Source organism: Pan troglodytes, chromosome 10 (assembly GCF_028858775.2).
Source record: "Pan troglodytes isolate AG18354 chromosome 10, NHGRI_mPanTro3-v2.0_pri, whole genome shotgun sequence".
Taxonomy (NCBI): Eukaryota; Metazoa; Chordata; class Mammalia; order Primates; family Hominidae; genus Pan; species Pan troglodytes.
This window is the reverse complement of record NC_072408.2, coordinates 9810117-9831683: the sequence shown is the minus strand read 5'-3', so window position 1 is coordinate 9831683 and position 21567 is coordinate 9810117. Positions and strand designations below refer to the sequence as shown.

The window sequence follows — 21567 nt, the reverse complement described above, 5'->3', positions numbered from 1 at the left end:
CTCAAAGACCCCTGAAGTCAATGCCTGGGCTTTCTAATGGCCCTCCAACTCCAGGAAAAGAACGCTGAACCCCTCTAGCCTAGGCTGGGAAGTCTCCCACCCCAGGATGCCCGGATGGTGCAGTGGGATGGACTGAACAGTCCTTTATCCAGGACTGGGTCCCTGGCTCAGTAGGACAGGAGGCATTCACTCTGTTATTCCCTCATAGAGTCTGAGAATTTAGAGCTGGAAGGACCCTTAAAATGTAATCTTTAGGCACATAAACTAGTATGTTCATTCCCTTAAAGGATCACAAGAAATGGGCACTTCGCCTCCCCTGTTTTCTCTCTCCCTCCCATGAACCCCGTTATCTCTTACTTTGCAAGCCACGCGGTGAGGGCACAGCTTCCCGAAACCTAGTGGCGGCTGAATCCGCCGGAGGAGGGTCACCACATCCAGGTGTTTGATACGACCCCTAGAAGAGGAGGGAGAGGAGGGACAGGGCATCAGAGAGCCACGGTCACTGCCAGCAGCCCAGGACGCGTGCGCCTGAGGGGCAGGGCCCACTCATATGGGCAACACTGCACAGTGTGGCAGCCCTATTAGTCACACTCAGTACAGAGTTGCAGAATTGCATGACACAGCCCCAAACCAATATACATATACACGTGTTTAGATTTTAATGAATAATTTTCTGCCCATGCTATGTTCAAGGTGGAAGGGATTTTAGCAGTGCAACAAAATTCTCAATATATACTTGCTGATTGAATGAACTAACCTTCTGACCAAAAGGTATTTACTGAGGGTCAGCCGAATGTGATTGATCTTTAGACCAGAAGCGGGAATGGAGTCAAGATTTTCCCCGGCCCTACCTATCCTAACTTGAGCACTTACTAGTTATTCCTGATACTAGAATTTCCTATCCTTCCATTCAACTGAATATAGTAGATATATTATTTTCTTTCTTTTTTAGATGGAGTCTTGCTCTGTCGCCCAGGCTGGAGTGCAGTGGTGTGATCTCAGCTCACTGCAACCTCCGCCTCCCAGGTTCAGGCAATTCTCATGCCTTGGCCTCCTGAGTAGCTGGGATTATAGGCATGTGCCACCATGTCCGGCTAATTTTTGTATTTTTAGTAGAGATGGGGTTCACTATGTTGGCCAGGCTGGTCTTGAACTCCTGGCCTCGAGTGATTCAACTACCTTTGCCTTCTAAAATGCTGGGATTACAGGTGTGAGCCACCCCACCCAACCTAGTAGGTATATTCTTGACTTAATTGAAGGTGCCGGGCCTCCTCCTGCTGGCCCTTGACCTTTCACCCTAGGGTTTGATGCAGTCCAGTGTTTCTAATTGATCCACCCAGTGTTGGCCAACCTTGAGCCCCTCCTGCAGGTATGGTCAGCTATACCCTCTCTCAGCTTGGGGAATCAGGATTTCCCTCTGGGAACTTACTTGGCTTCAGGGTCATACTCTGCCCAGATTCTTTTAAACTCATCCAGGTGGTGGGGACCAAGGATGGACCAGTCCCTTGTCAGGTAGTCAAAGTTGTCCATGATGACAGCTACAAAGAGGTTGATGATCTGTGGGGAACAGTACAATGAGGTGCTGTGAGAAGACCTTACTACACACCTGCCTCTGGAACCCCCTTGCCAGCTGGGGCCTACTGATGGCAGAAGCCAACATTTCTAAAGACCAGTCATCCATCCTACCAGCCTGAGAACCTGGGTCTCTTGGACATAAACTTGACACAGTTTCCCTGAGAGTTGTGTGTGATGAACCCACACGTGGGCTGGACAGCTTCCCTCCTACCGAGCTGCTGGGCAGGGCTGTGCAGGACAGAGGGGGACTTTATCCCCTTTTCCTCACTCCTCAGCAAGACGCCAAAAAAGTACAGTTCTTTCTAGGCCCCCACATGTCCCCGTTGTCCTCTGGGACAATGCCACCATGACAACAGCCAAGAACAGACAAGCAAGATGCTGGTGGAGCTCACTCTGGCCCAGGGCTTTCTGCCTTTCTCTCCATGTGGCTGGACACCCCTGCCAACTTAGTCTTCCCAAGCCAGCTCCTCTGATAGGGTTGCCCTGACCATGAGCTGCAGAGATGGAGGGTTCAGGCTGCCCTGGAACTGGGCAGTCATGGCTGCTGGCTGTTGAGTTCCCCCTTGGCTTACCAGGAAGGCACAGAGCATGTAGAAGCTGATGAAGTAGAAGACAGCAAAGCTGCTACCACAGGGTGTTTCACCCTCCGTGCTGTTGCTGGGCTCTGACTCCGGGGCACACTTCTTGCCTGGCATGCAGGCCAGCATGATGTCCTGCCAGGCCTCCCCGGTGGCACACCTGGAGGGGAGGGAGAGCCACATTCATGCAGCCCATCCTACAGATGCCAAGGAGGGCCCTCTGCATCCCTCCCCACCTGTCCCTTTCCTCCTTCCCCAGAGGGAGTTACTAAAATGAACTTGATGTTCATCATTCCCTGAATGCTCTGATATATTTGCTAAATATGAAACACATAGCATTATTAAAATTTTATGTAAACAGTAACAAATTGCACCTTTTCTGAAAACTTGCTGTTTTTGCAATCCATGTGATGTTTTTGAGACTTAGCCCTTTGGATGTATTTTAGTTCCAGTTCATTCACCTTAACTGCTGTACAGGAGTATGCTCTATGAACTTACTGTAAAAAAATCCACTGTCCTGTTAAGGAACGTTTAGGTTTTTCATTTTTTTCTTTTACTAGTACAAATAACACTGAAATAAACATGCAGATTTATATCTCGGGTATCCACTTAGAAGTGGAATTGCCAGTTAAACTACATGCATCTTTATTTTTACTAGATATTCCATGACCTCCAAGGGTTTGTCCAACTTAGACTCCTATTACCAGTGTAGGAGAAATAACACTACTGTACAAACTCATCAGTTCATTAGTGAATTGTTTTAAATGTTGCTCATATAATTTGTGTGAGATAATATGTCACTGCTGTTTTAATTTGGTTATAAAATGATTAGTGGATTGAGAACTTAAATTTTATCTTCCATTAAATTGCATGTTCATGTTTTTGCTTGTTTGATTCAGGTTGTCTTCTTGTTCGTTTGTAGGGTGCTTAAGATACTCTATTCTCTGGCCGGGCGTGGTGGCTCACGCCTGTAATCCCAGCACTTTGGGAGGCCGAGGTGGGCGGATCACGAGGTCAGGAGATGGCGACCATCCTGGCTAACATGGTGAAACTTCGTCTCTACTAAAAATACAAAAATTAGCCGGGTGTGGTGGTGGGCGCCTGTAGTCCCAGCTACTTGGGAGGCTGAGGCAGGAGAATGGCGTGAACCCAGGAGGCGGAGTTTGCAGTGAGCCGAGATCACGCCACTGTACTCCAGCCTGGGCGACAGAGTGAGACTCCGTCTCAAAAAAAAAAAAAAAAAAAAAAAAAAAAAAAAAAAAAAAAAGATACTCTATTCTCTATTCTTTTTTAAAATTTTCAATAGTTTTTTGGGAACAGGTGGTTTTTGCTTACACGGACAAGTCCTTCAGTGGTGATTTCTGACATTTTGCTGCACCCATCACCCAAGCAGTAGTCTTTTATCCCTGACCATCCTCCTGCCCTTCTCCGAGTCCCCAAAGTCCATTACATCATTTTGCAAATGGTGCTGCTATAAATGTGTGTGTGCAGGTGTCTCTTTCACATAATGACTTCTTTTCCTCTGGGTGGATACCCAGGAGTGGGACTGCTGGATGGAATGGTAGGTCTACTTTTAGTTCTTTAAGGAATCTCCATACTGTTTTCCATAGTGGCTGTACTAGTTCACATTCCCACCAGCGGGGTAAAAGTGTTCCCTTTCCACCACATCCATGCCAACATCTATTATTTTTTATTTTTTAAATTGCAGCCATTCTTGCAGGAGTAAGGTGGAGTCTCATGGTGGTTTCATGCCTATTCTTAACCCTTTGTTAGTTATATGCAACAGAAATATCTTCTTCCAATTTGTGGATTGTCTCTGGTATTACTTACGGTGTATTTTGGTGAATCTAAGTTTTTTATTTCAATGAGGTCAAATTTATAGTTTTTTCCTCTATGTTCTGTGCTTTTTGCATCATGTTTAAAAAATCCTTCTCTATTTTAGGTCATAAAGACATTCTTTTCTGTGTTCTTCTAAAGGTTCTAAAGTTTTGTTTTTCCACAATAACTTATTGACCTGAAATTTATTTTCATGTTTGATATGAGGTAGAAATATGCTTTTATTTTTTTCTGTATAGATAAGTCATTTTGTTAATACTATTTATTGAATAGTACATCTTTACCTACTTAATTGAAGTATTTCTTCTGCCGTAAGTTGTGTTTGCGTAGGCGTGTGGGTCTTGTTCTAGCCTTTTCATTGCATTCCTCAGGTTTATTTGTTTATCTTGGTACAGAAGTACTGTGTTGTCTTCATAGTAAGTTGCCTTATAGTAAGTCCTGCCCTCTCACAGTGCAGGAGTCCTGCCAACCTGTTGTTCTTCAACATTTGTCTTGGCTATTCAGTTTCCTTTTCTATTCCATAGACACCGTAGAATCAGTTTCAGCCTCTGTGAATAATCCTGTTGGGAGTCTTATTAGAATTGCACTGAGCTATCGATTCATTTGCAGAATCCTGACATCTTTATGATATTAAGTCTCCTGGCCAGAAACGTGGCATCTCTCTCCTTTTATTTTGTTGTACATTTAAAATGGTATAGTTTCAACATTATATTTTAAAAGCTATATCCATTTGCTGCTAATATAGAGGGAATACAATTAATTTCATATTACAGAATATTTGCTAAACTATCCTATTAGTTTTAGCAATTTTCTGTAATTTTTCTTGTATGTATACACAGGCAATCAACTTTTTTGGCATTTAATTTTGTTTCTTCCTCTCCAATTCTTATCCTTTGATTTATTTTTCCTGTCTTGTTTTTTTTTTTTGAGATGGGGTTTTTCTCTGTCCCCCAGACTGCAGTGCAGTGGCGCAATCTTGGCTCACTACAACCTCCATCTCCTGGGTTCAAGAGATTCTCCCACCTTAGCCTCCTGAGTAGCTGGGACTACAGGTGCCTGCTACCACGCCCGGCTAATTTTTTGTATTTTTAGTAGAGACGGGGTTTCACCGTGTTAGCCAGGATGGTCTCGATCTCCTGACCTCGTGATGCGCCCGCCTTGGCCTCCCGAAGTGCTGGGATTACAGGCGTGAGCCACTGCGCCCGGCCTTTCCTGTCTTATTTTATTGGGTAAGAGTTACAAAATAATAACATTGAAAAAGTGATAGCATAAGATCTTGTCTATTACATTTACTAATTAGTTATTACCAGTACAGGAAAGCAATTATTTTTCTTTGTTAATCTTTTAATCTTCCACTTTATTAATTCTATTGTCCTAAAGGGTTTTTAGTTAATTTGCATGGATTTTCTACTTGAATTAGCCTGTTGTCTGCAAACAATGACAGTTATGTGTACATATTTTCATATTTATAACTGCTTGCTTTTTTCTCTTTTTCTCATTGGCATTAGCTTTATATTAGTCTTATGGAGTGAGTGAAGAGGTTTTCTACATCTTTCTGTTCCTGGGAAGTTTATATAACATTGGAATGATCCACTCCTTGATAGTCTGGTAGACCTCACAAATAAAAATATTGAATCCTCGGCCTTTTCAAAGGCTAAATTTTCGACTACCTTTTCAATTTCTGTTGTAGTTGTTTTTTTTTAATTCTTAAGATAATTTTATAATTCTTATTTTCTACATAAAAGTGTCTGCTTCATTTAGGTTTTCAAATATATTTGCATATTTGTTCATGATGTTCTCTGTCTTCTTTTTAAAAGTCTGATATTATTTGTCTGCTACTCTTAGAAAAATCGTGTGTGTGTGTGTGTGTGTGTGTGTGTATGTGTTTAGAGATGGGATGTCACTTCATCACCCAGGCTGGAGTGCAGTGGAGCCATCTTAGCTCACTGTAACCTCAAACTCCTGGGCCCAAGTGATCCTCCCGCTACAGCTTCTCAAGTAGCTGGGACTACAGGCACATGGCACCACACCTGGCTAATATTTTTATTTTTTATTTTTAGAGATGGGGTTTTGCTGTGTTGCTCAGGCTGGTCTCATACTCCTGGTCTTAACTGATCCTCCCACCTCAGCCTCCCAAGTTGTTGAGATTACAGGTGTGAGCTGCCATGCCTGGTGAAAATCTTATTTTTGATAGACTCAGAAGCTCTCAGTGAGCATAGCCTCCATGTCTTGGAAATCTGTTCCTGGCATTTTTCTTTGGTCTCCTTCATTCTCTTGGCCAAAAGTTTAGCATATTGTTTAACCTCTTCCTTATATTTATTTATTTGGAGACAGAGTCTTGCTCTGTCGCCCAGGCTAGAGTGTAGTGGAACAATCTCGGCTCACTGCAACCTCCACCTCCCGGGTTCAAGCAATTCTCCTGCCTCAGCCTCCCGAGTAGCTGGGATTACAGGTGCCTGCCACCGTGCCTGGCTAATTTTTGTATTTTTAGTAGAGACGGGGTTTCACCATCTTGGCCAGGCTGGTCTCGAACTCCTGACCTCATGATCCACCTGCCTCGGCTTTCCAAAGTGCTAGGATTACAGGTGTGAGCCACCGCACCGGGCCTTACTTATTTTTTTTTTAGTGTTCTGTTTCTTCAGAGCAATACGTCAGCATTTGTGTTGCAGGACATGTGGAGTAAGAAGATGCCGAGTCTTGGGTGCTTTGGTCCTGGGTTCCTGACATCCTTTGTTTAGGGGTTTACTCACTGATGGACATCATCTTTATGGAGAATGAAAAGTTATCGGACTGTGCCATCTCTTTTGGACCCCAGGTGAAAAGGCACAGTAGTATCAGTCAGTCTAGAAATATCTTTCTCTCTCCCCCATCTTTTTTTACAAAAACCAAATTAAGAAGTCAGATTGGCACCCACAATGCAACCCTGAACAATCTGTGCTTTCCTTCTGCAGTTCTCCTTGGTCTATAACAGAATGCCCCGTATGCAGTAGCAGGTGGACACAACCACAGGTCAGGACACACTGCTTCATAGGGAAACCTCGCTTGTCATTTGTACCATTGATTCCACCCACATAAGCCTTCCATTCTTCACCCAGAGTGGCACCAGCGACTTCTGAGGCCATATACTTCTCATAAAAGGTATGGTTTGCATTCACTGTCCACTTCAATGAGTTTCTGGCAGCCACTGGCTGGGAAGGAGACTTTCTGCTTCATCTTGAAGTAGATGATCACCTCTGAAGTGCCACAAAACAGAGGCATGAAATTCTCTTATCATTCTAAAAATCACTTCCACATCTGTAATTATGTTGCTTTTTGCATTTCTGATGTTGTTGTGTTTTTTTTTTAAAAATTGGATTTGATGGTTTGTCTGTTTATTGGTCTTTTCAAAGGATCAGCTTTAGGGTTTATTGATAAAATCCATATTTTATTAATTTATGCTTTTATTTTTAAAAATGCATTCCTTCATATTCTGGGATTATTTTACTATTCTTTTCCCCATCTATTAGCTTATTTAATATACATCTTTTTAGATAAATAAATAAATTTTAGGCTCTGAATTTTTTCTTTGGTGCTGATTGATGCATCTCATACGTTTAAGATCTGGTGCTCTGGCCCTCATTTCTAAGTACAGTCCTGTGTCACTTAACAGTGGGGAGATGCATGGTTAGGCAATTCTGTTGTGCAAACAGCATAGAGTGGACTCACACAAACCTAGATGCCATAGCTATTACACACCTCAGCTCTGTGGTACAGCCTACTGCTCCTAGGCTACAAGCTTATACAGCATGTGACTGTACTGAATATTGCAGGAAACTGGAACACAATGCTAAGTATCTGTGTATCTAAACATATCTAAACACTGAAAAGGAACAGTAAAAATAGGAACAGTAAAAAAGGAACAGTAAAAAATATTTAAATACGGTGCACCTGTAGAGGGCACATACCATGAGTGGAGCTTGCAGGACTGAAAGTTGTTCTGGGTGGGGCAGTGAGTGAGTGGTGAGTGACTGTGAGGGCCTAGGACATGACTGCACGCTACCGTACACCACTGGAGACGAGAAACACTATAAACTTAGGCTACACAAATTTATAAAAAGTACTTTTCTTTCTTCAGTAATAAATTAACTTCAGCTTAATGTAACATTTTTACTTTATAAACTTTTTAATTTTTTTTAACTTTTGGACTCTTTTGTAATAACGCAACTTAAAATACACATTGTACAGCTGTACAGAATATTTTTCTTCATATCCTTATTTTATGTTTTTTTAATATTGAACTTTTTTTTTTTTTTTTTTAGTTTTTTTGTTAAAAGCTGAGACACAAACCCACACATTAGCCTAGGCCTACTCAAGGTCAGGATCATCAACATCACTGTCTTCCACCTCCACATCTTGTCCTATCGGAAGGTCTTCAGGGGCACTAACATGCATGGAGCTGTCATCTCCTATGATAACAATGCCTTCTTCTGGAATACCTCCTGCAGGACCTGCCTAAGGCTGTTTTACAGTTAACTTAAAAAAAATAAGTAGAAGCAGGACACTGCAAAATAATGATAAAAGTATAGTGCAGTAAAGACATAAACCGGTGACACAGTCATTTATTCTCATTATCAAATATTATGTACTGTACATAATTGTATGGGCCATACTTATCTATGACTGGCAGCACCACGAACACCTGAGTAAGGCACTGCACTGCATTTTGATGCTATAGCGTCACTGGGTGATAGGAAGTTTTCAGCTCCATTTTAATTTTAGGCAGTCTGTCATTGGCTGAAATGTCATCATGTGGTGCATGACTGTAGATTGTAGTTTCAGCTTTGAGTTACTAAGAAGAGTGCCAAATTTTTAAGTAGATTTTGGAGGGGTTTTTGTTTTTATGGCTAATTTCTAATTTGGCTATATCAAAGTAAGGGCAGTTTTAGAATTTGTTAAATTCTTTGTGACTTAAATCTTGGCTAATTTTTGTGAATGTTTCTGAGGTGTTTAAAAAGAATGTGTTTTTTAGGCGATTTACTGAGTATAACTCGATAAGTTCAAGTCTGTTAATTGTATTATTTAGATATTCTTTACCGTTTTTTCTATTTTGGTCTATTTGATCTGTCATGCTCTACCTGTATTAAATCTTCCACTGTGTGTGTGTGTGTGTGTTCTCCTTATACTTCTATTGGTATGTAATTGATACATTTCCAAACTATATTGTTAGGCTCATGTAGTTTTATGACTATTATATATTTTTGATGGATTATACCTTTTATCAATATAAAATCCCTCTTTGTCTTGTTTAATGCCTTTCACCTGGAATTCTATTTCTTCTGCTACTGCTATTATTACGTCTACATTGTGAGCCTCACATGGTATTTGTTTTTCCATCCTTTTATTTGCATTTTCTTTAGGCCATTTTGTTTTACTGTATCTGTTATAAACAGGCTAGAGCTAGATTTCTTAAAGCCAACATCAGAGTATCTATGTTTTAATAGTGAACTTTAGCTCAATAAGTTTAGCAATTATTATCTTTGTTCTTATTCCTGCCATCTCATTTTATTATTCTAATTTCCATGTTTTATTTATTTTTCTACTTTTACTTTAGCTTCCTTTTGATGAATTGCTAAGTTTTATCCATCCATTTTTTTCCTCTAGTGGTTTAGAATATATACATTCCATTTCTATTTTTTTAGTGATTGACCTTTAAATCTTTAACATATATATGTATACACACTTTTCCCTTAGTTATGTACAGAATTAAACAGTATATACTCTTATCCCCAAACAAGAGAAGAATCTTAGCATGGTTTCATGTTTCTCATTCTTCTACCACCTCACTTCCTACCTTGTAGAGATAACATAAAATATTACTTCCAAATTGTCATTAAGGTTTTGTACATTTTCCCCTTAACAAGTATCTAGACTTTATATAAACTTTATAATGTCCTTGTTCATAACTCATAACTATAAACTTCATTATTTTTTACTCATATCATTACTCTGCTCATTCTATTTCTTTGATTCATTTTTCATTCTGTGGAAGTACAGCCTGAGTAATTGCTCCAGGGAAGACTTATGTTGGGGAGTAAACTTTATGGGTCCTTAAACACTTGGAAATGTCTCTATTTTGCTTGACTACTGGAATGCTGATTAGACTGTATTTAGAGGGCCAGATTCAAAAATACATTTTTCCTCATAATTTTGAACATATTATTCCATTGTCTTCTATTACATATATACTTTTGTTAATGAGAAGTCTAATGCTAACGATGATTTTGAAAGTAATTCCCTTTTTCCTCTTTGGCAACACTATTTATTAACAAGGCTGTTCTTTCTCCACTGTGTGTTCTTGGCACCTTTGTCGAAAATCAACTGGCTGTAAATCAGTGGGTTTATTTCTCAGGTTTCTCTCCTGAGCCATTGCTCTATGTGTCCGTTTTTATGCCAGTACCATGCTGTTTTGGTTACTATAGCTTTGTAACAGATTTTTATATCATGCATTGTGGTGCCTCCAGCTTTGTTCTTCTCGCTCAAGATTGCTTTGGCTATTCAGGGTCTTTTGTGGTTCCATATGAATTTTAGGATTGTTTTTTCCATTTCCATAAAAAATGACATTGGCATTTTGATAGCAATTGCATTGAATTTGTAGATTGCTTTGGGTAGTATGGTCATTTTAACAATATTAATTATTCCAATCCATGAACACAAGATACCTTTCCATTTATTTGTGTCACCAACTATTTCTTTTATCAATGTTTTATGAGTTCTCAGTTTAGATCATTAAATTTATTCCTAAGTATTTTATTTTAGTTTTTTGATGCTATTGTAAAAGGGACTGATTTCTTAATTTCTCTTTCAGATAGTTCATTGTTAGTGTAAATAAATGCTACTCATTTTTGTGGGTTGATTTTGTGTCCTGCAACTTTACTGAATTAGTTTATCAGTTGTAATAGATTTTGGTGGTCTTTAGGATTTTCTATATATAAGATCATGTTATCAGCAAACAGAGAAAATTTCACTTCTTCCTTTCCTATTTGGATAACTTTTTAAAACTTGCTTAATTGCTCCGGCTAGGACTTCCAGTATTATTATGTTGAATAGAAGTGGTGAGAGTGGGCATCTTTGTCTTGTTCCTCATCTTAAAGGAAAAGCTTTCAACTTTTCACCACTAAGTATGATGTTAGCTGTGGCCTTGTCATACGTGGCCTTTATTGTGTTGCAGTACCATCCTTCTATGCCTAATTTGTTGAGAGTTTTTATCATGAAAGGATGTTGAATTTTGTCAAATGCTTTTTCTGCATCTATTGAGATGATTATGTGGGTCTTTTTTCCTTCATTCTGTTAATATGGTGTCTTACATTTATTGATGTGCATATGTTGAACCACCCCTGGAATGAAACCCACTTGATCATGATGTATCATCTTTCTCATGTACTGTTGGATTCAGTTTGCTAGTATTGTGTTGAGGATTAAGTGAGGATGACGCCCAGTGCATGTGGACATAAGCGCCCAGCACGGCAAATGGCACAGGTGCTGGTATAGTGATAAATATCTGTACTTATTGGACAAGAAAACTGAGGTTCAGAGAAGTTAGATGTCTCACTCAAGGTCACAAAGCGTGTCGGCAGGTTGGCTTTGGGCCTGTTCAGATTCCAAGCCAGGCTGCTTTTAGCATGTGACTTTTGCTCCCCTAATGGTTTTGTCTGGTTTCCAGCAGGTGTGCCAGTGCATAGTGGGTTGCTCTGTGGAAAGTTATCATAAATGACAATGGACCCACTGGCCTCCTTGTCAGGCAGAGAGCAAGCACACATCCTCTTCCTACCCCCCGGGAAGCAGTTCCCTTTCATTCTACCACCAGGCCACAGTGTGGCACCATGCAGGTGTGTGTGTATCTGTGCACCTATGTCTTCAGGGACCCACCTGAAGAGGAGCAGCACAGCCTGGGGGAAGGTCTGAAAGTTGTTGTTCCGGTTGATCTCTGTGGTATCATTCAGGGCAATTTTCCCAAACACCTAGGAGAGAGAAGGAAGAGGTGTTCAGTGATTTGTGGACAGATAGGGTCCTAATTTCCCACCATTGTTCAATGGTCTCTTCAGGGGTCTCAGGTGTCCCTGGAACTGGCTGCCACAAGCTGAACAGTCTTCCCATGCAACCTGGCAGGCACCTGCTGCCCCACCCAGCCCCTGAGCCCAAATCCCTACACTGGACAAGCATGAGAATCAAAGTGCCCACAGCCTCAGGAAGGTCCCTGCAGCCCAGTGGGAGCTGGGGCTGAGAGCGGTGGATGCTGGGACCGGGATCCTGCTTCTGACAGGACACAGGATGCACTGCGCTATTTTCTTTGCTATTTCAGTTCTGCATGTCCAAGCACTCTTTCAAATTTAGTTCTTGCATTTTGGAGTGATGTGGAGTGAGTGATCTGAGGCTAGGGCAAGCTTAATGCATTCCTGAAATCCCTTTTCTTCCTGGTCTTTTAAAGCTGTGCTTATCTTCGAAACTGCCACCTTTATCAGGTATCAAGGTAGCTCTTTTAGTCTCAAAAGGTTTTGGCAACTGAATCTTGGGTCTTTCTGCGATGAGCAAGTAGGGGACTTCCTGAAGGAGCGGCCAAGGAAGCGCTTTGGGCTAGTGTGGGCGCCCTGCCAAGTTTGGCCTTGGGACTCAAGCTGGAGCCCCAAGACGGGAATGGAGAGCCCTAGGTTTGCGGTGAATGGTGCAGTGGGCACCTGGGAGGGGAGGCCCCAGAAAACTGCTGCACATTTGATGCGGTGAACCTTGTGTTCATTTGGCCCTTCCTTGCTTCCTTCTTCTCTCCCTCCCTCTCAGCCATTAGCTTCAAATGAATCTGGTTGGGGTAACTCTCAGGCCCATCAGACCTGGACACAAACAGGGGTGCTGGACACAAACAGACACACCTTGCTGCTGTTTCTTGAGAAGGGGCTGTGTCTGTCCTGAGGCCCCTTGCATAACTCGAGAGTGTCTTTCCTCTACCAAGAGCAGAACCCAGGCCTCGGGGAGGGAGGCTCTCTGGGCTCTGTATTCTGTACCGGGACATTCTCCTGCTACCTACAGGAGATCCATTTAGGGAAAGTTCCAATTCCTGTGGCTTTTTGGGCCTCAGAAAATGGAAGAGGAGGGAGAGGGACAGTCAGGAATGAAAGGGAGAAGGGAGGGAGGAAGGCGTTAGGGAATGTGGTGCTGGGAACTGGGGAGAGACAGAGCGGGAGGCCAGGAGCCCCGTGGTGGGAGCCTCCCTACCTGCATCCCGATCACCGCGTAGATGAAGAACAGCATCACGATCAGGAGGGCCACATAGGGCAGGGCCTGGAAGGAAGTGCAGGAGACTCCTGTGAGGCCGGAGTGCAGAGGCCAGCTGGGCCCCTTCCCAGGGAGCGCCGCATCCCTGTCTCTGCAGCCATCAGCTATTGCCCGGTTTGGCCTGGGGGACACTTCCAAGAGTCCCACAGGACTACGGGGAACCTGTGAGAAGGTCTGAGAAACCGGAACTGACTTCCCCTTTCAGCTTGGTTTTCAAAGCAGGCCGCAGAGTAACGATATAGTGCGACACTACCTGGGCAAAACAATCAAGAACGAGCAAAACCTCCTCCGACTACACATGTGCGGTGTGTCTGTACGAGGCAGGAGAAATCGTGGAGGACAGCACCCCGCTGACTGTGGTTACCTGTGGAGGAGTGGGGTGGTGGCAAGTTACACCCTTTCTTTACACAGCTTAATTCCATCCCACTAGTTGTAGGGAGCGGGTATTACTATTGCAATGACAAAATTTAATAAGGAAAAATTTAAAAGAAAGATCATGGGTTCAAATCCTGTTTCTGCCACTTTCTATCTATGAGGGTTGGGGCACTTAACTTCTCTGAACTTCAGTCTCCTCATCAGAAAAATGGAAATAATAATAATACCTCTCAGCGGTTTTGTGATTTAAATGATTTAAGGCTTATAAAGTGCTTAGTGCAATGCCTTGCAGAGCTGGGTTCCATACGTTCTATTCGCTCCATGCATTATCTGCCTGGCAACTCAGACAACTAATTTTCCAGAGCCCCCGCGACTTCTGGGGACAGGCCACGGTCCCCAGGATGGGAGGCCCAGCCCGTGTTCCCGGGCGCCGCTTCAGCCGTGGCCACCGGTCACTAGAGGGTGCCGTCAGAGCAGGCGCCAGCTGCCTGGCCAGAACGCCTGCGCCACCATCAGGCCCTCGCAGTCACCCAGTCTGTGCCTCCTCCCAGCCCCAGGAGATGTCGGGGGGGCAGGGAGAGTATGGCAACTCACAGCCGTGGGTTCCGCGTGCACCCAAGTACAGAGTCAGCGGCAGTCCTGCTTCCGCTGGTGTCTACTATTCCGAATCCCCAGAGCCTGGGCTGAGCTGGGCTCAGAGTGCAGGAGCCCCAGCTCATCACTAGGCAGGGGTCAGCCCTGGCGGCTCGGGGAGGCCTGGCCATTGGGAGCTCCCTTGAGAGCCTTGGATGGTCAGTCCCTGGCAGGAGGCTGCTGGGGGCAGAGCGGGGACGGGCATCTTTCCTCACCTGGACCAGGCCCAGGCATGCCCTGTCCCCAGGCAGGGACTGGCCAGGGTGGGGCACACAAAGGCCATCTTCCCTGACAGAATCTCGTCTTGGAAAGGCTGAGAGCGGCCCCTCCATGGGGGGAGAGAAGCCTGCGTTCCGCCAGCCCAGGGAAGCATGAAACCGCCTTCACGGGTTCTGCGCTCATCTGGGGGAAGTCAAGTGACCCAAGCGCTTTGCTTCTCCTTAACTTCAAACCTACAAAGACTCCTCCGAGCTGGCAGGGGCTGATTGTCATTCTGTTTTAACGGGAAAACAATGGCTGAGCAGAGGAACTGATCACATGGCCAGGCAGTCCTGGGCCCATTCGAAGGGCCTCTCTAGCCGAGCGGAGGACACCAGGGTCCTGCGACTCTGGCCGAGGACATAACAGGTGCTGTCAGCAGATGCTGCTGAAACGCCTACGGGGAGGAGGGCGATGGCCAGATTCTGAAAATGCTGAACTCGAAGGGCCATAGCGGTCACCAGGTTGTCCAGGCCCGTGTTTTTCAGGTTTGTTCCTTACCACAAAACCCCTTTGTCCAGTAAATTCTTGTGCAGAAATACATAAACAATGGTTAAAAGTAAGGCAGACCCTTTCTGCCTCCCCTTAGCTCCCATCCCTCCTTTACCACCTGGCCTTCTGGGGCTCTGAGCCTGCCTTGGAAACCACGTGCTTCATCTAGGCCTCTCAGTGCGGAAACAGGGAGCCAGGCAGAGCGGCCGAGTTCTGCCACACAGAGGAAGGAGCAGGGCCCCAGAGTGGAGGGCTCCTCCTTGTGTCAGCTGTGTTCTGGGCCACGCGGCAGCCCCGCGATCCCTGGGCCGCAGGACATGAGGGGCGGCTACCTGGAAGGACTTGATGAAGGTCCACAGCAGCGTCCGGATGCCCTCCCCACGGCTCAGCAGCTTCACCAGACGCATGACCCGGAACAGGCGGAAGAAGGTGATGGAGATGCGGGAGTTTTCCTCTGCGTTCTGGAACCCGTCGGCAACAGGAGGTGCAGTTAGCACAGCAAGAGGGGGGTGAGAACAGGAGGGCCCCTCCGAGAAATACAGACCTCAGCGGCAGTGGCGGAAGGCAGGCCAGGGTTTGCTGCACTAGACTCCCCCCTCCGATGGGAGGGCGGCCGCCCACTTTAATGAGTGGACAGCCCAGCCCCATGGTCTCTGCAGAGCTAGACTGTGCCCAGGCCGCTGGGCTGTGGTCCTGTGTTTTTATTCTCCCCGATTCCCCTTCATTCCTAGTTCTTAATGCCCTGGATGGAGCACAGACGACTCCATCAGGAACTACCATAGGCTTTGGAATCTTCTAGGCCCAGAGCCAGCTGCCCTGGGAACCCCTCCTCTGCACTGCTGAGGAAGCAGTCCTAGCCTGTCTCCCGTTTGTCTGGGCAGACAGTCCTGCGTCCTAAGTGGAGCCCAGCACTCTCCGAGGACGTGGGTTGGCGGCTGGCCTCTCTCCCAGCTGTAGGTATGAGTGGATTTGGGGGTCCTGGTGGGCTGCCCCCTGAAGGACCTCATGCCCCAGCTGCTTGGGACTCCAGCACTTTCCTTGTATCACCTCCTTCTACTTTCCACAGCCCCTGTCCCAAAGGGAGGGATTAGGGGTGCTACTCAGTGCTGGAGAGGGTCTGGTTTGCAGCCCTTGCTCTGAAGCTGTTGCCCTCCTACTCCCCTCTGCCCTGGGGCCTCTAGAAGGCTCCAACCCTTCAGGCTGTACAAGACCCTGGAAGGGAGAGGGGCAGCGTAAGGGAGGGGAGGCCTCCCTTGCAAGTGACGCTCCTGCAGATGGTCTCCCTCAGGGGCCCTGGGGAAGGGGAGAGGGAAGGTGAAGGCGAGGAAGGGTGGAGTGCAGGCCAAGGTGACTGGAGGTGCTTGGGCTGCTGCTGTTGGACCTGGGGGAGCCTGGGGGCTTGGGCACATGCCTGGCCAGGGCTCAGGGGGCAGGACGGGCTGCCCTGCGGTCCTCTGCCTCCAAACCTGAGAACATGAGCTGACTCCCCACTTGGCCCTCCTTCTGCCCACATCGGCCTGGTGAGCAGGAACCCAGGAGGAAGCCACTGCCAAATCCGGAGCTAGTGCAGCTCACCCAGACCTGCGGGCACCGGGAGAGAATGGACCCTCGGGGCTTCCTGTTACTGGTCCCGTCCACACCTCCCGCGAGGTGGGAGGGCTCAGGTTGTTACTAGGGCCACCTGGGCCCTCCCCACTCCTTGCTTTACCTTGCCTTTTATCTTTAATTATTTCTAGGTCAGAGTCTCACTGGCAATATCCAGCGCTAAAGCCCTTCTAACTGCGCTGCCTGCTCTGGCCCACCCTGATGAGGCGTCAGAGGCCGCTCCCCTCACTATGCAGGACAGGAGATTATGAGGGAAGCAGGGAGACCCGAAGGCAGCCACCACTCTGCCCAGAAGCAAGCCAGAGACCTCTCCTGCTTTCCAGATCTTCCAAACAGGAGAAGAGCAAAAATATTTCTTATATTTCAAAATTAGAGCTGCCTCAGTTCCTCCTAAGGCTCCTGTTCCCCTCAAGGCAGGGGACAGACAGGTGGGTCTCGGGACCTGCTGCAGGGGTACCTGAGGGGCTGGGTCAAGAGCTGCAGGCAGCAGCCCTGTCCTGCCCTGGGCTCTTCCCTGCCTGTGTGTTCTGAAGCCTTTGATGACCTTAATCTCTGTGTTTCTATCACCTGTGTATCTGCTTGAAATTCTATTTTCACTCCTTAAAAGGAGGTTGTGTTTCCCCAGAGGAGTATGCAGAGGAGGCTTAGGATTTTATAACTCAGCTGTCAGTTCCACCGTGTTCGAGAAAGGAGGAAAAAAAAGAAAGAACAAGCTTAAGTGGAGAACTTCAGCTGCAAGTGTCAAGAGTTTGAGAAGTTGGTGCCACAGGGGCATCTGGATCTGCTCAGTTAAAAAAACAAAATAAACAAACAAAAAAACCCAAAAAACGCCAAACACCAAGCTTGCAGTGTGAATTCCATTCCACTGTTCAGAGCCCTCCCCTGTGGCTGCAGTTTCCTAATGCTGCTCGAGAAGGAGAATAAACACATTGCCATTTGGATGCACCAATTTTCTCTAATAAACCAAATAACAATGCAAAAAGGAGGCAGATCCAGATGGCTGATCCCAGAAGCAGAGTCCCCAGGAAGCGGGGTAGAGCACCCGGGCTCAGCCTTTCCTGTGGCAGCCTTGTGGCCAGGCAGTGCCAGGCTGCACTGGGGAACACATCAACCCACCCAAGCTTGCCTCGGCCTGCAGACTTGATGGCTTGGTCAATCAACCCCACTGGTCCTTCTAAAAACTCATACTTGGCCCAGTTAGAAATGCATAACGGCAGCCTTTTGGAGGCGGCTGGGCCAAGGAGGCTTCAAGGTCACACTGAATGGCGTCTCTTTTATCACTTCAACCAACGCGAATCAGAGACTCCTACAACGGGAGTGGTCCAATCAACGGAGCTTGTTTTTCTGCTTCCAGCTTGCTGCGGAACAGTGGCTGTAGCCTAATTTTAACGGACTTCAGGAATTTAGAAAAATGCAAGGGATAGCAAGGTTGGAGTGACTGGAAATTCAATCACGCGCTCAGTAACAAATCCCAGCTGAAACCTTTTATGGCGGCCTTTCACTTGAAGCACAAGGAAGCTAGGAGCCACAGACACTGATTAACAGGAATCATCGTCCACCCTTCCATCTCCTGCCTAGAGCACCTGTCTTCCCTCCTTACCCTGGAGCCCTACCATGGCTCTCATAGGTACCCTCTGCAAATTTCTCCTATCAGATTAAGGTCAGAGGCTTTGGCCGGTGGAGTCCTCAGGGTGTTTAACAGGAAATGGACCTCGGGTCCCATTCTCTCCCAGTGGCTTGTTAGATAGTCAAGATCACAGTGAATTACCACCCCAAGGAAAGCTCAGGGGTAAAACACCACCACTGCACAAACAGCATCTTCACAGCTCACACGAGAAGGGAACAGGCAGGCAAGGCACACGGCAGACACGGTGGCCACATGCAATGAGAGCCAGGTGGGGCTCCCAGGGACTCTGGAGTTCGGGGTGGGGAGAGTGGGGGTGTTAGAGGGGGACACGGAAGCTGGGAGCATGGTCGGGAGGGTTGGTCTTACCATAGAGGGAGAGCATTGGGTATGTTCAGCTGGCTTTAAAGAAAGGCAGATAGAGATAAGCTGTAATGAGTCTCCCATGAAGATGCCCGGTATTCTAGGTCTTGGCTGACACGGGAGCAACACAGTGGCAGAAGAGGGCAAAAGGAAACAAGTGAAAGAAACGTGAAAGCGTAGGCCTGGCAGGTCCTGGGGCGTCCCCGTGAGTGTGGGGTCTGTGTTGCTGGGTCTCATGTCAATCAAGGACCCACAGGCGTTCTCCTACCTATGCCCTTTAAATAACTCACATTCATAATATTATTAGATAAGCAGATGAGGTCTTTGGGATTTTGTGGATGGAGGTTTATAATTTTTTTGTTTGGTTTTGTTTTAGAGACAGGGTCTCAGCTCTGTTGCCCAGGCTGGAGTGCAGTGGCATCATCACAGCTCGCTGCAGCCTTGAACTCCTGGGCTCGAATGATCCTCCCACGTCAGCCTCCCTAGTAGTTAGGACTATAGGCACGTGCCACCATGCCCGGCTAATTTAAATTTTTTATTTTATTTTTTTTAGAGATAGGGTCTCACTATACTGCCCAGGCTGGTCTCAAACTCGTGGGCTGGCCTCAAGCGATCCTCCTGCCTTGGCCTCCCAAAGTACTGGGATTACCGGTGTGAGCCACTGTGCCAAGCCTGTTTTAATTTTTTTTATTAGCCATTGTTAACCTATGAGGGCTTAGGCTTTGTGCACTTTAGCTTACCCCAGGCAGGGCCAGCTGAAGGACAGAGGCCTTGCTGACCCCAGAGCCTATCCTTGCCCACATATATTTAAACAAAGCAAGGGCAGTGGCCTCTCAGGTTTAGGGGAGACCGACTTCAAGTCAACACTGAGGAGGGCCTCCAGAGGTGGCCTCAACCCACTCCATAATGGGGCTTGTTCTCAAAGCTCAGGCTCGGGCAGGAGATGGCCTTGCTTAGCTGTTGGTCTATAGGTGCGGCGAGCCCTGGCCGTTGGCATGAAAAATGACTGTTGAATTGTTTTCTAAACTTGAAAGCCCTGCACACAATTTAGGACACTAACACCCCAGGAAGCTGTTCTCACGGGTCCGACTGCTGAACTCATTTGGGGGTAGAAGCTGAGGAAACTGGCCTCTGGTGAGTATCCCAGGGCCAGCCCTCTCCCCGAGTTCCTGGAGCCTGGATCTGGGAAGGTGCCCTTACGTTTTGGGCTCCAGCACAGAGGGCTCAGCCCCGACTGATCTTGACCATCTGAGCTGCTAACTCTTTCTAGAAAGTCAGGACTTGGCTTTTACTCTCCACTTTCAGATGGTTGCTCTCGTATTTCTGTTTTTAAGGTACAAACAAGGAAAATGTGTTATGGAATTTTTGAAGGATGGAAATGTGCACAACTAGACATTTGCTTGCAGCCTGAAAATATTTCTTGGGTAACAGATTTCTCAGCAAATTCTTTTTTTTTTCATAGCTAGTTGGTAGGATGCCCTTTTAGGGGATGGTGGAGATATAGGGTGAGGTGAGGGAGGAGAAAGGGACACTTCTCTAGGCTTTACAGAACACTCTAAATCTGGATCTCTAGATCTCAGCTTCTGCTTCATGAAGATTCCACCTGCCAGGTCAGTCCTTGTGATTGCAGGGTGTGGGGTCCCTAGTATTTGGCTAGCAGGCTGAGATTGAACACAGAGACAAACATAGGCAGACACACACTCTCTCTCTCTCTCTCTCTGTCTCTCTCATACAAGCATGCACAGAAAAAATTTCTTGGCAAAGCACCTAAACCCCTTTTGCTCTGGTGTGTGATAGTTGCCCAGGATGGTCAGGTCTAGCTATCCACTGGCACCTTTCTGCCCCGCTCCTGGCCCAGTGCTTGAGCTCCCTTGCTCATGGACAAGGAGTTCTGTGTTTCTCAGGCTTCAGTGGGGCAGGGAGGGAGGTCCAGAGGGAGGTAACCTACACCATGTTAACTCCTGAGTGTTGGGCAGAGTTCCCAGGAAGCTTGAGCCATTGCTGGCCTCTTGGATCCATCCTGCAAACCATCACAGCTGCTCATCACTTCTAAGAACCCTGGGCAAATGCTTGAGGGTCTTCTGGGTCAATCCCAGCCTGAACAGGACCAAAATGGAGATAATTCCGACAACGCACCCAGGTACTTGGCTTACCTGGCCTAATTGAACCAACCTCTAGGCATCAAAAAAACAAAAACAAAACAAAACAAAACAAAACAAAACAAAACCAAAAAAAAACCTGTTTTACTTCTTAAACATTCAGAATCCTTCATTTGGGATTTTTAAACATTTGTCTTAACTGTCTTTTCTCTTGTTGCATTTTATAGCTCCCATTTAAGACCTCATTTATTTAAGTCATATTTCACTTCAAGACTTGACTTTGGATCTGTTCAGATAATCTTGATAGTATTTTGTATTTTAGTAACATGTATTGATTTAACATTTCCTATGGCATGTCTCTATAATGGCAGACAAGAGAAAGTCAGGAGCAGCTATGAGGACAGTAGAAAGAGGAAGAATGAGGACGCTCTGAGATCTCTGTGTGGCATTCTCCTGCCCCGGTAATGACAACTCTCCAAAGAGACCAACTTTGGAAGAATCTAGAGACTCAAAGATTAAGTTTTTCTTGAGCCTTAAGCCATGCTGTTCACAGGGCATTTTTGAGTAGCTAGGACAGTGTTGCCTCTACCACCGCTCACACCTGTTTCCACATGAGGAGCTATGTTTACAAGGTCCGTGGTCTCACAAATGAATAACCACTCACGATGAAATCAGAGAGCAATCCCTGAGTGATTTCTACATGGTAACAATAGGAAGCAGCCTAAGACACAGCCCCTGCCCCCAAGGCCCCCGAGGTCTACTGATGCCCTGGGCATTTCCTACATGATCCCACGTCATCCTTAGAGTCTTTGGTACCCTTTCCCCT

General features: G+C 46.0%; 1 protein-coding gene across 50 annotated transcripts in view; it reads right to left on the bottom strand.

Annotated features, from left to right (window-relative positions):
- The window catches only part of CACNA1C (calcium voltage-gated channel subunit alpha1 C), a 723808-nt gene that overhangs the window by 27760 nt on the left and 674481 nt on the right, over positions 1–21567 (bottom strand). For 42 of the 50 annotated variants that reach the window (XM_016922741.4, XM_016922778.4, XM_016922781.4 and 39 more), the window contains 7 exons: positions 18649–18681; positions 15383–15511; positions 13233–13298; positions 11895–11986; positions 2148–2313; positions 1430–1557; positions 358–454 (listed from right to left, as the gene is read on the bottom strand). In XM_016922741.4, the coding sequence (XP_016778230.1) occupies positions 358–454; positions 1430–1557; positions 2148–2313; positions 11895–11986; positions 13233–13298; positions 15383–15511; positions 18649–18681 (711 nt within the window). The remainder of the gene's footprint in view (positions 1–357; positions 455–1429; positions 1558–2147; positions 2314–11894; positions 11987–13232; positions 13299–15382; positions 15512–18648; positions 18682–21567) is intronic. The other 8 variants (XM_016922742.4, XM_024347620.3, XM_024347621.3 and 5 more) reach the window with 1 other exon arrangement.